This window comes from Phycodurus eques, chromosome 4 (assembly GCF_024500275.1).
Source record: "Phycodurus eques isolate BA_2022a chromosome 4, UOR_Pequ_1.1, whole genome shotgun sequence".
Lineage (NCBI taxonomy): Eukaryota > Metazoa > Chordata > Actinopteri > Syngnathiformes > Syngnathidae > Phycodurus > Phycodurus eques.
Genome location: NC_084528.1, coordinates 19,787,716 through 19,801,816, shown reverse-complemented (window position 1 = coordinate 19,801,816; position 14,101 = coordinate 19,787,716). Strand labels below are relative to the sequence as shown.

The 14,101-nt window shown below is 39.2% G+C and overlaps 1 protein-coding gene across 3 annotated transcripts in view; it reads right to left on the bottom strand.

The window, feature by feature from the left end:
* Positions 1 to 14,101, bottom strand: part of si:dkey-17m8.1 (C-Jun-amino-terminal kinase-interacting protein 4) — an 18,122-nt gene extending 4,021 nt beyond the window's left edge. The window contains exons 1-19 of one of the 3 annotated variants that reach the window (XM_061674480.1): positions 12,653 to 14,101; positions 11,541 to 11,798; positions 11,274 to 11,468; positions 11,067 to 11,187; positions 9,462 to 9,532; positions 9,006 to 9,070; positions 8,371 to 8,437; positions 8,126 to 8,286; positions 7,780 to 8,036; positions 6,006 to 6,063; positions 5,758 to 5,910; positions 5,635 to 5,677; positions 4,517 to 4,644; positions 4,355 to 4,408; positions 3,410 to 3,535; positions 1,788 to 1,920; positions 453 to 539; positions 338 to 385; positions 118 to 259 (exon numbers count right to left, since the gene is read on the bottom strand). In XM_061674480.1, the coding sequence (XP_061530464.1) occupies positions 118 to 259; positions 338 to 385; positions 453 to 539; positions 1,788 to 1,920; positions 3,410 to 3,535; positions 4,355 to 4,408; positions 4,517 to 4,644; positions 5,635 to 5,677; positions 5,758 to 5,910; positions 6,006 to 6,063; positions 7,780 to 8,036; positions 8,126 to 8,286; positions 8,371 to 8,437; positions 9,006 to 9,070; positions 9,462 to 9,532; positions 11,067 to 11,187; positions 11,274 to 11,468; positions 11,541 to 11,669 (2,038 nt within the window). In that variant the 5' untranslated portion in view covers positions 11,670 to 11,798; positions 12,653 to 14,101. The remainder of the gene's footprint in view (positions 1 to 117; positions 260 to 337; positions 386 to 452; positions 540 to 1,787; positions 1,921 to 3,409; positions 3,536 to 4,354; positions 4,409 to 4,516; positions 4,645 to 5,634; positions 5,678 to 5,757; positions 5,911 to 6,005; positions 6,064 to 7,779; positions 8,037 to 8,125; positions 8,287 to 8,370; positions 8,438 to 9,005; positions 9,071 to 9,461; positions 9,533 to 11,066; positions 11,188 to 11,273; positions 11,469 to 11,540; positions 11,799 to 12,652) is intronic. The other 2 variants (XM_061674479.1, XM_061674481.1) reach the window with 2 other exon arrangements.

Here is a 14,101-nt window from a genome sequence, read left to right as displayed (position 1 = left end):
AAGGAAAATCCAGCCAAGCGGCGCTAATCAGTGTCCAGTACAACGCTAGAGTGGGTGGGAAGAGACTACTGTAAACAGTTTGGGGAATGTTAGTGAGGGGTGCGGGCGGGCACTGACCGACGGGGGGCACAGCACAGATGCAGAGGGCAGGAGCTGTGGGGGGGAGGCTGAACTGATCCAGGACAGTGTTGGATCGAGCGGGATCAATCACTGTGATGCCACTGTTGGAGGCGGGGCCAGAAACTACCCACACAGAACACTGACGGAGAGGAATTGAAGTTCGGAAAATATGTTACTTAAGGATGAATGGCGGAATGAATAAGTGTGACAAACTTACGGTGGCCTCTCCTGAGATCTCAGGTGGGACTGCCACTGCACAGTTCAGCTGAAAAGAAAGCAGCATTTATGTTTAAATATAATTTGGTTAAAAATTTTGCATTAACACGTATGACCTTTGCAGTGCAGTCTCTTTGGTCCAAGAGTCTGAGTTGCGTTAAGACCGGCACGTCTTTGGGCTCAGGGACGGCTTCCTGAGATTCCTACAGCCAAAGTAGTCAAAGGATTGTTGACATTTACACAAGAATGTTCAACTCTGAGATGGGGTCAGGTCACACATGTGCAAGCCTCAAGTAAGTCTCAAGTCTCAACCTTCAAGTGTTAAGCAAGTTCCATGTCATTCTGTCTTGGGCAAGTCAAGTTACAGTTTATCTCAACTCAAGTCCCCTTATTAATGGAGTCTTACTTGCAGTACAGTGAGCCCCTATCCCACAACTGAAAATGGCACAGTCCAGTAATCTTACATCATTGTCCGGGGACCACTTGTTTGAGTTACAGTATATTGTTCCCCCGCATATTCGCTATTTGTCAATTCAGCTATGCGCAGATTTTGTTTTGGAACCTATCCTCCAGTATTCCCTGAAAAACTCAAACTGACTGTTGTGTTGCGCTCAGGCCAAAGCCATGTCTAATATAAAAATATTGCTTTGTCACCATATTGTGGTCAAGGAACTATACTTGATGTGAGGGGAGGAGCGTCATTTAGTTAGACCATAGCGTTGTCTAACGTTCATTGTCGCATTGATAGGCCATTACTAATCGTTTTGGGTGCGCATCAGTTATAATGAACACCTGCTTTTTGCGGGGAATAGGGACCAAGCTCGGTCATGAATAGAGAAAATGTAACAACAATTGATGCTCTTATAATTGACATGAAAAAAAAAAAAACAATTCAAAGAAAAAAAAAAATGCACATATGTGGGGGACCAGGTTAAAAAAAATAATTTATAAGCGGGGGGACTGGGGAAAAAGGTTATCCCCAAATATGCGGGGGACCACTATTCATGACAGGGGTTCAATGTAGCTGGTCTTTACAAAGAGAGAAGACCAGTCAGGCCAAATAATGATATATTAGCCAAATTATATAAGCTGTATGTAAGAATAAGACCTCTTATGATAATGCACTCCAATTCAACACAATTCATAACACAACTTCAATATTCATTCATTCAAAACCTGTTTAACACTTCAAACAACTTTAGCTTCTTTGTCGTTTTGAACATATAAATGATAAACAATCATTTCTGTCAAGTCATCATGAAGTCAAGTCACAAGTCATCAAAACAGTGACCCGAGTCAAACAGAGTCCAAGTTGCAATGAGTGGAGTCCCCATCTCGGTTTAACCCTCTGTGATAAGTCAGGTGCCGCACTACCAATAACTGCAAGGAATTCTACATTTGCCACATTATACTTTGCTACATTCCCATTTAGATCAACGCCTCCTTATTACCTGAGTGTTAGCCAGAGGCACGCTCCAGCCGTGCAGTTGATGTTTTCCTAGCGTTCCCCAAATGTGTGAGCGAATTTCTCTGTAGAGTTCCCTCCTCCTGGCGCGAGGTGATAAAACTGCAGCGACAGATGATCTAGGGAGAAAACATTGGCCTAAATGAAAGCCATACAACCCCAAGGTGTCATAGCTCGAGTTGATAAAACTATTGTAAAATCCATCCATCCATCCATTTTCTGAGCCGCTTATCCTCACAAGGGTCGAGGGAGTGCTGGAGCCTATCCCAGCTATCATCAGGGAGGAGGCGGGGTACACCCTGAATTAGTTGCCAGCCAATCGCAGAGCACATATAAACAAACAACCGTTCGCACTTACATGAACATCTATGGGCAATTTAGAGTCTTCCATTAACCTACCATGCATATTTTTGGGATGTGGGAGGAATATGGAGTACCCAGAGAAAACCCACGCAGGCACGGGGAGAACATGCAAACTCCACACAGGCGGGGCCGGTGATTGAACCCCGGTCCTCAGAACTGTGAGGCAGACGCTCTAACCAGTTTTACACCGTGCTGCCCTATTGTAAAAGTGTAATTAAAAAAATAAAATAGTAAAATAAAAAAAATAAAAATAAAGTTATTTGAACTGTGTTTTGAATGACCGAGAAATCAGGTGAGCAACATATGACCCGGGGGCAACTTGTGGACCGCACCATTCTGCAATCCTGTTCACCAAGGGTTTACATACATTTGAGTCCTGTAATATTTTTTGCAGTCATTTAGATGTTTTTCCCCCCCAATAGTGATTAATACAAAAGTACTGCATGCATTTGCAATTAATGTAGTTCAATAAAATAAAATATTTGTAAAATATAAAAAAAATACATTTACATTTTTTTTGCATTTATCTAATCAAATAATTGGTTAATTAATTTATTGTTAATAATAAGATAAAAACATGTACATATGCATTTAAAATGTTTCATTATTTTATTGAATACATAAAAATGGTTAATTTATTGAAATCAACTATTAAAATAAAAAAATTTCAAATAAAATTTTTTAAATTGACTGATTTACTGTAAATATAAAATGCAAAAGTTAAAAATGTTCATATTGAACATTTTCTCATTGTTTTATTCACAAATATTTATGATTGAATACAAATAGTAAAGTAAAAAAAATTTAAAATCATATATGTTATTAAATAATTAATTTTTTGTTTATTGTAAATACAAAAATACTAAATGGTATTTGTTTTCATTCATGTTATTAAATAACCAGTTAAGCAATTCTAATAAATCAAATCATTATTTTATTTTTAAAATTGTATCTGTTTTACAGACACATTTTATTTTTTTTAACTTCATCTGGCCCATCTTGAAAATCAAATGGAGCCCTTGAGCCCAAAAGTTTGCCCACCCAAGACATAGAACCTATAAGGATTTAGATTTTATAAATTCTTAGAATCTATAACCAAAACTTGGCATTTCAAAGCACAAGTTTGAATCTAATGTATCCCCAGGTTGGGCTAAAATTATTTCATTTGATATATTGTCTTTTAATGAGGTACTGTACATAGGAAATTTCACATGACGGCAGACTGACATGGCCACAAACACTCACGCGGCCTGACTTTGAGTGACTTCCTGTCGCTGTTGAGGCGTCGGCAGAGGAGGAAGTGTGGCTGATGTTAAAGTTGCTCGAGGTAGGATTAACGGTTGTTTGCTCAGGCCAAAAAAGCGATTGAACCTTAAAAAGAAAGGGGACAGTTACAAAGATAAAGCGCCTGAGAAATTTGGACTGACATGTTTCCTCATTATTGCAACACGATCAAAACAATAATGGAATGAAATAGGCACTGTAAGGCTTTAGTCTGCAATAAAAAGTCTACACACCTGTTGTCAAATGTCATGTTTTTGAGACAGAACAATGTGACCAGGACAGATAATTGTAAAACGTTTTCCACCATTGTGACCAGTAAACTGTACAACTCAATTTTTCTATCTTTTCGAGAGGAAAAGTAAAAATTAACAACTGCGTTAATTTAATTTATTGCAAATAAGTGTGCACACACCCTCTTATAATTGAGATGTGGCTGTTCAAAATTAACCAATCACATTCAAAATCATATTATAAGGCAGACAGCAGCCACCATTTAAAAGGGCCTCTGATTAACCCCAAATAAAGTTCAAACTGTTCACAATTCCTTTTGCCTTGTGTTGGGCCTCATTCCTAGCTGAAGTAAAACAGCCCCAAAGCATGATCCTGCAACCACCATGCTTTACTGTAGTTATGGTGTCCTTCTGGTGATGAGCAGTGTTGTGTTTGCGGCAAACCTACCTCATGGAATTATGGTCAAAAAGTTTAATCGGACCGTAACAAAATCTCCAAAAGACGTGGGAAAATGTGTTGTAATCCGATGAAACAATGCTCGAACATTTTATATTATCAATAACTTTTTACTGATTAACTGGAAGAAATAATATGGTTTTACTGCCTTACAGTAAGGCGTGTAGCATCCATTTTGAATCAAACCCTAGAACCTCATCCCCTAAAGCCAAAACTTACTTTGCCCAAACACTTGACCTTCTCTCCTCTGTGAGCCTTTCTTCTTTTGTTGCCCTATGAGAAAGGAAAAATTAAACGTAAAGTCAGTTGGTGGGAAAATACAGAGTCAAGCTGTGTAAAATACTAAACTGAGACATAAACTAACAGTTTAACACTATGCACCTGAGTGTCTGGCTTTGCCTAATGGCCTCCTGCAGTTCAAACAGCCGCTGTTTGTACTGGTTCTTCTCCATGACCACACGAGCCATTTCAGAGCGAGAGAAGTGCCGCATGGATGTGGCTAATGAGGCCTGAATGGAAAGATTGATGCTGTTAAATGGTATACGGGCTATACACCCACTCGCTAGCCACAACATTGGGCACACCTCCACAATCTCATGAGAGCCACAATACCAGTTGTAACAAAAATTATTTTTACTTTACAAAAGATAATAGAGCTCAGTTTTAGTTGAATATGCACTGAGTCATTTAAAAAGGTGAAGTTAAACATTTAAAAACACTTCTCAGCAAGACGCAGTGTAGCGCTACACAACACTTTTTTTTTAAAATAACGTTTTAATTTTTGATGCCGGTCTAGTATTGGACCTTGTGCAAAAATACATTGGTATCATGACTTATGAGAAATCCAAGTTTTTAAAGATATCAGCCTTTGATCGGCTGATCTTTTTGTCCCTCGTTACGAGTAAAAATTTGCGTTATTAGCGCTATTTGGTGGCAGCAAACTTTAGAACAAGCAGCAGTTTGGCATATGGTGAATTATTAAAAAAAAAAAAAAGTCACATGCTTGCTTTAAGTAGCTTACTGCCATTCCAAGTAAAATTTGAATGTAAAACTAAACATGAAACAATGGGATTTACAAAGCACACACACCAGAAGAAGCAGCACAATGTCCAATTATTATTATTGTTATTATTATTATGCACATTGTTTAATTCATAACATTCTGATGAATGATGTTATTACTGTATGTTTTACACGGACATAAGTGCGGTACTGTAAAGTGCTATATTTCTTGTTAAAAACACCTTACAATAATTTTTGTTGGTGTTTTATGGGTGGCTGGAAAGGATTAACAGCATTTCCATTATTTCAATAGGGGGAAACATGATGAGCCTATGATTGTTTTGAGTTACGAGTGTGGTCACATAAATAATTAAACTCGCAAGTCAAGGTACCACTGTATACCTACCTATAACAAGTGTCCAGTAAGTGTGTATAACAGTAAATACAATTATATTTCAACATTGCCAGTAAATTTTAAAACAACAATCTGTTCTTACTTCAGAATCCGACGACTGAAATCGCTCCAGTTTTTCTCTGAGTCTAAGAAAAAAGACCATGAGTACATCATAAATTACGACATGAAACCACCAAACAAACTAGGACAAAAATGACACTGACACCTTTTAATTTCCTCCTCTTTCTCCTTTATCCGGCCTTCGACTCGTGACACCGTTTCCCGGAGAGAGGTCACTTCCAGTTTCAGAGTAGAGCGGTCGTCCGTCAGCTCCATCACCCGAGATATTAGAGCTTTGCGGGCAGCGTCTACCAACTCACTGGAAGTCAAAATCAAGGCACAGGAGAAGAAAAACACTTAAATCACTCGTTCTAGTGAAAGAAATGGTCAGATTAAAGCCGACGAAGGACTCACTGAGTGCATTTCAATTCCTCATACTGAGAAAGAATTTCCTCAAACTGGTCAGCACTGCCTAGACGGGGGAGAATTAAATTGAATGCTTCAACACACTGTGAGGAATGTGCAAGTACTGATGTTAATGCATTCTAATTAGATTTGTCTCAATCTGATCACATGATTAGAAATCAAGGCAGTGCGTCTGCTCTGCAGCTACAGTGCGCTGTAGTGGGCAGCGCCTATTTCCCCAAAGCTTGTGTTCGAAATGGCCACAAACTTTCATGCTTCTCCGCAGTTCGTTAAGGAAAAAGAGGCGCCGAGTGAGATGTGGAAAGATTTGGGTTATGCGGCCGGGTTTCACGCTGTCTGTTCGCTTCCTCTCCAATGGCTAATTAAAACGGGATGTGGCGAAGCGAATACTGCCCACGTTAGCTACACTGGCGAATCAAAATCGCCTGTGTCAAAAACCCTTCCTGATAAAAGTTAAAGTGATCACGCTCATTCTGCAGTGTGTGAACGGTGTTAATGGCTTAGTTTTTCCAACACTTCGTAAAATGCTTTAATCCACCGTCCAGCTGGCTAGTTGGCTGGCTAAGCAATCGGGATCACAGGCTTTCCCGGCTGCGGGGAACGGTGCATCGGGGAAGACAATATTCTACTGCGATGGAAGGGTTTTCTTTTTACACAATTCAATAGTAAAATAAAGATTTGTTGTACATATCAGTTCATAACATTTCGGACTACAGGAAAGAGCTGTTTATTTGTTGGTTATATTCAATGTTGTATTGGTCATACTATAGAATAATTTATTTCTTGTGTTTAGTAAATAATAATAAATAAATAATAAAGATAAACTCCCTCCCCAAAAAATTGCACGCTAAGTCGGAATCACAATATATATATTTTTTTAAATCTCGCAATTAGAGTATTTTCCCCAAATCGCTCAGTCTGAGTCCTGACTAATAACGAGGTAGTTTTAATTGGGGCCACATCATTAACCGTTTATCAGCTTCCAATGACGAGGACTGGCTAAGTGTGGCTAATGGTTTAGCCACATAAACAGACGAGATGTTGTGGTTAACTACACACAAGTGTGGCTAGGAGATTTTTTTTTACTGTTAAGCTACATTGGCTAAAAGGTTTCATGACCCAGTGCCAACCTTTCACGGCCGATAGTCAGGGCAAGCCGAAAGATACTACAAACGAAACCAAGTCTGCAAAGCTGCACACGCAACTGGAGGGAACAATATGGCCAAACAGCTCATTGAGCAACATAGTTCAAATAGCAACAGGATAGCAAATATGATTCTTTAAAATTATTTACCTTCAAATAGAAGTCTCACGACTTTTAGTGCGAATTATTTTAAGAAAAGCAAACTTGTGCCCCACTGGTAGCATTTGACGAGCCAATTAATAAATTATGTTGTATGTAGGTGAGTGGAGTAGTGTAACTACGCAGCAGCGTTGGGTCAAACATTTGTCACACGCTTCTCAATAACGATGTATTGTTGACTATGGAAAAACATAAATAATCAAACACACTCTACACACTCTATATATATATATATATATATATATATATATATATATTCCTAATATATTGCTGAGGTATCGGATCGGAGTAGGTATTGGTCAATACTCGATGTCAGTCAACTCAAAGGTGCAAAACAAACAAACAAGCACAGTTGTATGAAACCTGGTGGGGGAAAAAAAACTTTTGTTTTTAAAGATGTGAACAAGGGATACATAGTTGAGGGCTGTAAAATTTTAGGGCAGAAGTTTTTGTTGTTACCTTTGATGCTGGCCCCTTGGTCCACACTCTCCACAAAATCCTGACTTAGCTCCGACAGTTCAGAGAAAACAGAGTCTGTGTTGCGTAGTTCCCATTCCATGCTGTCCCTGTCCATCTCCTGCTCCTCATCCTCTTCCACCTTGGTCTCCCTGGATTCTTCCTGCTTCTCTCCTTCTGTTTCTTCTCCCAGCTTCCCCTCCTTGAGCTCATCCTCCAAGCTGGTCTGAGGTGCTTCCGTGTTGGATCTTGCTGGGGTACTGACAAAGTCAAATGGAAGTGAGCTGACATAATTACTACATTACCTCTGTTGCAAACAAATGCATTATGAGCTTTCAAGATGAACTACCTTGCATCATCCAAGGAGCCGTGGAACTGTCTCAATTCAGGAGTGGAGCTTATGATATCATTGACAAACTGATCTGAGGCAGACTTTATAATATCCATCACCTTCTCCTCCTTGGCTTCTGTATCTTCCAAACAAAGAGTACCAGAGTTGGAGTGTGGGCTCTGTTAAAAGCAAGCAGGACACATCCATTCATTGACGGACAAAACATGAAATGAAAATACGGACATATTTTATAGTCAATTTACCTGTGAATTTGAGTCTGGCAAGACTTTGGTGGATGGGACTTCAGCATTTTTGGGCTGTGTGTGATTCCTGAATGTGTCGAATACAAAGAAACACCATTATAATAAACCACATCTGCTTGAGCAAGTTTCATTCAGCCCCACTTTTTATGAAATTCAGTGACTTAAGCATAACCTTGGAGTTCAGTAATTTTACTATTATGACTAAAAATGTATCACAACATGACCACAATGTCAATTTAACAATGAGCTTCGACTACTAGTCTTGCTTTAAAGAAAAACGGAAAACATATATCCAAAAACAATTGCAGTTTGGCTGGGCTGTCATTCAAGTCTTAGTATTTGGGTCCGTTTTCAGGTTTTGTTTACACTAACAAGAATATAAACTCAATCAAACTAACAGCGTTTTTGTATGCTGTGTAAAACCTAATAACATTTAAATAGCCTTCAAGCTCATGCTGTACTTGTATTCCTCATACTGGGCTCAGTATCTCCAAGAGTATAGCCACTATCGTTTTGCAAAAGAGTTTTTAGGGAACAGAAAGTATGTTTCAATCTGGTAGGATCGACTAACAACAGCGCTATGTAGTTGACAAGGGGATTTACAAGAACGCAATAAAGTGATGATTAATAACAACCTCAGGGGTGAATCTCTTTCGGAGTCCTTCCTCTTTTCCAGTAGCTCCCGATATGAGTGTGCCAACTAAAAGAAAGAACAGTGAGGATGGGAAGGATAAAAGCAAAGCAAAGCATATTTATGTATATAGTGCATTTCACACGAGGTAACTCAATGTGCTTTACATGATTAAAAGCATTTAAAAACAAAGAAAAAACCAAGCTTATAAACATTTAAAACAGACGACAAAAAATAAAAGTATACAATTAAAACAGCATACAGTGCAAGAAATATCATTTAGAAGTGGAAATACTCTAAAAAGCATGAGAATAAGGAAGAGTTTTTAACCTGGATTTAAAAACATTCACACTTGGGGCTGACACTTGGGATAAGACGAACAAGAAACCATGTCCACTAAACTATAAACAGTAGATATATATGGGTGATGGTGAGACAGAGGATTTGAACAATATCTGACCTTGTTGTGTGTAAGCCTCAGCGTGCTCAGCTCTCTTCCCAGGGCCGACTTCTGCTCCTCCAAGGCCGCCACTGCAACACAACAAAAGCAAATATGGCTTTTGTTGTACTAACTACTAAGTAACTCACTCTGTAGCTCACTGATGGAGTTAATAAAGGTTTTTAAGAAGGTCGGAAAATAACGCCCAAAATTATTACTGTACTAGTTTAGTACAGTGAAACCACTAATCTGTTTTGCAGCAGCAAAAACAACAATGGTTTGAATTCCAACGTTTTGTGCGACTTTGGAACAACTTCATTTGACTTTAGAGGTCCCACTGGTATTATATAGGGGTGGGTAGCGTAGCTTAAAATTGTACTCAAGTAAGAGTACTGTTATTTTAGAATAATATGAGTATGCAGTAAAAAGTAGTCCTCCAAATAATTACTTGAAGTACTCAGTGAAAAAACTACTAAGTAACTGTTGAGTAACTTCTGATTTCTTACTTTTTTAATCAGAGCCCCAACATCAAATCGACCAAAAATATAAAATGGAAATGTGCAACTTCGGATATTGCCTAACAATATTACTTTAACTATAATAATTAAACCAGTCTTTATAAAACAACAAATTAAGGTAAATTCAGCCACAAGAAATGGTCTTAAATTAAGTGTATTTGTTCATAGAAAAACAGGAACAAGGCAGCTCAGCGTATGACATAGCTGTTCTGTTTCACAGTGTGTAAGGTAACCATAGATCGAATGTGAGGTCGGGGGTATTGCGCCTCATCTGACTGATTCGCATGCCGTTGCCTCCTCCTTTATTTTTAACCTTGCTAAACATAAATTAGTAACTTTGAAAGCGTTGCTTCTGTGTGGGACCATACACAATTTGGCCAAATCTCATTTCTTAAAAGGGACCATGCCATCAAAATCCATTTTTTCGACTGTTTTATATATAACATAGGTCAAAATGAGTCATGGTTTAAGTTTGACATCTACAGTATGTGGTTTGTCGATTGTATGCAATAGCCTTTATTGCTATTTGCATCATATTTAATAACAATACAGTGTTTCAAGATAAAATAAAACAATACACAAAAAATTAAACAATATATAAATCTAGCAGGACTGAATACTTTGATCAAATGTCTTTTGGTAACAACAACACTCCTCATGGTCTATATCAAAAAACTGTGAGAGATGCCAAGAGTGATTGCTGCTTTGCTTGCATCCGGTGGCCGAAATGCTAATGCTACGTAGCTTGAGCACGTACGTGTGCTGCCAGCAGTGAGTGATAGGCTGATGGGCTCCATGGGAGAACGGTTGAGTCGGACTCGCTATGGTGCGGGCAAGCCGAGGAGTCGGGCTTTCTGCTTACTTCCACAACTCGCAAACGGAAGTGGAGCAGGAAAAGGTAGACTCTGATTGGCTGTCGTGAATCACATTGTTGCCATGTTCGGAAATACGCAGACAGCTGATCACCGTGATGGACCGGAAATTTATCACGATCACTAATTGCGATTATTTAATCGCCCAGCCTTAATATGAGTGAACTGAGTTACGAGCTTGGACACAGAATGAATTAAACTCGTAAGTCAAGGTATCACTGTATACAAACACTCACATTGATCTGCTTGCTCCCTGGCTTTTTTCTCGAGGTGTCTCTCTCTGCATTCTCGCTCCTTTTCCCTTCCTTTCATTGCTCTCCTTTCCTGCTCAATTTGGTCATCCAGCTCCAAATACCTCTGAAGGAAAGAAGGACCATAATATCGAATTAAAACATTTAAATAAATAAAATTTAAAAATTAAAAAATGTGAATATCCAGAGCACCTCTTGACTTTCTTTTCTCTGCGCCTTCTCAGTCTGGTATCGTTCCAGCAGGTCCTCTCGTTCAACCCTCTCCCTCTCCGCCTCGTCCTCCCTCTCTCTCAGCTGGGCTTTGCAGCTGGCCAGCCCCTCCAGTACCCACACAAATATGGGTACCAGGGACTCCACCACACCCTCGCCATGGGCCTCAATAACTGTCTGTGTGATACAGCCAAGCACCGGTTTGAATTCAGCACATTGGAAATAAGATGAAAAAATGGGGAACGTTACCTGTAGTTCAGAATACAGCTTTCCCGCCTCCTCGCTGACAATGTTGGGATCGAGCTCCACTTCCCCTGTCCCGCACAGTTCTCTTTCACTGTACTCCATCGACTTTTTAGCGTTGCGCCCACTCAGCATCAACTGTGAGTGATTTTACAACTCCGCGTAATCTATCTTGTTTTGGAAGAGTTGTGCAAACTCCAGCACCACCCATCCTCCGAAAGGTCATGATTCGCTTGTACTCGACACGGTCGGCATCCTCAGGGTCTGTCACCAAGGAAAAACGTGATGGGTGAAATGATACACGGATCCTTTCGCCAATGCAGTTAGGAGTTGGAGCCTATTCCTGCTAACATCAGAGGCAAAATACCAAATGTCACTCAAGTTTTGACATGCCCTCTTCTTTATTTCCATTCATTATTGGCGGTGGAACCTCAGATTACGGCTCATAATGCATGACTAACTTTCACGGCAAACAAAAACAAAGGACAGTGCTCAGAACACGACATTTTAATTACAATGGTTTAAAAAAATGAGGGTAATAACTTACTCCATCTTCAACTGCTGTTGGATGAAAATATGGTTACTGTATGTTATAATGGAACGATAGTCGTGCTAAGATGTACAAGTATCAGGTAGATTTTCTGAATTGTATCACTTGCTTTTGTTACAGTAAAATAACTTTTGAAATACTGTACATAAATGATGTCAAATGACTATCCTTGCAGCTGTGCACAACAAAATAAACGTTATCACCCTGAAACTACAGCATCATGAATTTTAGCCTTATTCCATGCGTGTAGAGACAAAATTCCGTAGATTAGGATTCATTTGCAAGTAATTGACGGTCCTGTTGTCTTAACTGAGCCTAGTCAGCATTTAGGCAAGAGAAACTCGTGTTCTGTTAAACATTACACTAAACGTCAGTTAAGGGGAGCATGCGCGCGTGTTAAAAAGTCTCTCCAACACATGTAGACGACAAAATAAACACCGTGGTTCTACTAAGAAACGTCAACATTTAGAGGAAAATCTAAGGCTAAGCTACCAAAAGCTACGGTGTCACTTTTGAACAGACACTCAGGCAGTCTGTAGAAATAAATAATGTGAGTGACAGGAGACACCTGAGAAGGCAAAGCCGAGTCGTCGCCTTTTCATTCGACACACTCACCACCAACGCGTAACTCCCGGGACCTCCTGTGTTTTATTTCACGACTTCAACAACTTTCGCTCGTTTATTCGTTGTTGGTGGGGGGGAAGTGTCAATTACACTGCACATAGGCAGGTTAGAGAAAAGGGGCGGGGTTTGGATTTGACGTAATTCATCATTTTACTTCTGGCCTATCAGGTTACAGTATCAGCATGTAATAACCAATAGGAGGGGACATGAGGCGGGACTTGGACGGCTGGTGCTTTTCAAGGGAGGAAGAAAAGGTTCCCGAAACTTGAACGATGACGTGACCACGCGGTCTGTCATGTGACTTGGGTCGAGTTCAAGCGCTCATACCTGACTGTGAAAATACTTCACATACCTGAAGAAGGAACCAGTGAACCACGGCGACGCAGTTGAAGCAGTCGAAACACAGTTTGACCCTTTTAACTCAGGTAGGTGTCACATTTTGTCCAAACAAAAAGACAACAGGAGCATTTGAAAACATCAATTAGGAAGGCCTATGTGTGTAAAATCCTAAATTGATTTACATGAGACAGCATTACCAGACCGAGTGGAAACCTTGATAAACATTTATTATAATACTGTATTGATGTTCTATAAAGTAATAGTTTTATAGGATATAAGGAAGTAGAGATAGAGACAGAAGTAAATATATTTAATTTCTTCCTACTCCTTTTCGAATATGCATAATTGAACTTTATTTTTATGTTTTTTAAAATCTTATTTGTTTGTTTTTCTATGTCACTTTCTCACATGTTCAAACTAAAGGATGAAATCAATCAACCATATAATATTGAGGCGTTTAAAGTAGGGTAATTATAGAAAGCCAAGCGCCCAGGTTTACAAAGTAATGATCAAGACCCAAACACTTCCTTTCCTGTTTTGAGATTAGAACAACGTGGAAGTCAACCAGAGTCAGAGAACAGATCGTCTTGGAGGATGCACTTTGACTATATCCTATCATCAGTTGTGGGTGGTCAGGGTCAGCGAGGCGTTCTTTGCTGGCCTAAACACTATCAGAAGCACTGTCTTACATTTACAATCTAAATTCGGATTTGTCTATTTTATTAATTTCATAGAATTTTTATTGGTTGCACTGCTTCTAGTGTGTGTATGTGGATATTAGAATAGTTATCCAATCAGATTTCAGCCTCTATGTGTTGCCATGTCACTCTAATCCGCCCAGGATTAGAGTGACATTTTTCCATCCTTTGATTGGCTGTACAGAGCAAAAGTTGTTATAGCCAAGTTCAACTCTGTAGCGATCAGCATATATTAATAATCAGCATCTCTCCGGTGGGTATTTTATTCATATGTTTTATATTTTGTCATGTTATTAGATATGCATTGATTCTATAATTGAGACATGATATTGTTGGTATTAAGAGGTGGATTAAAT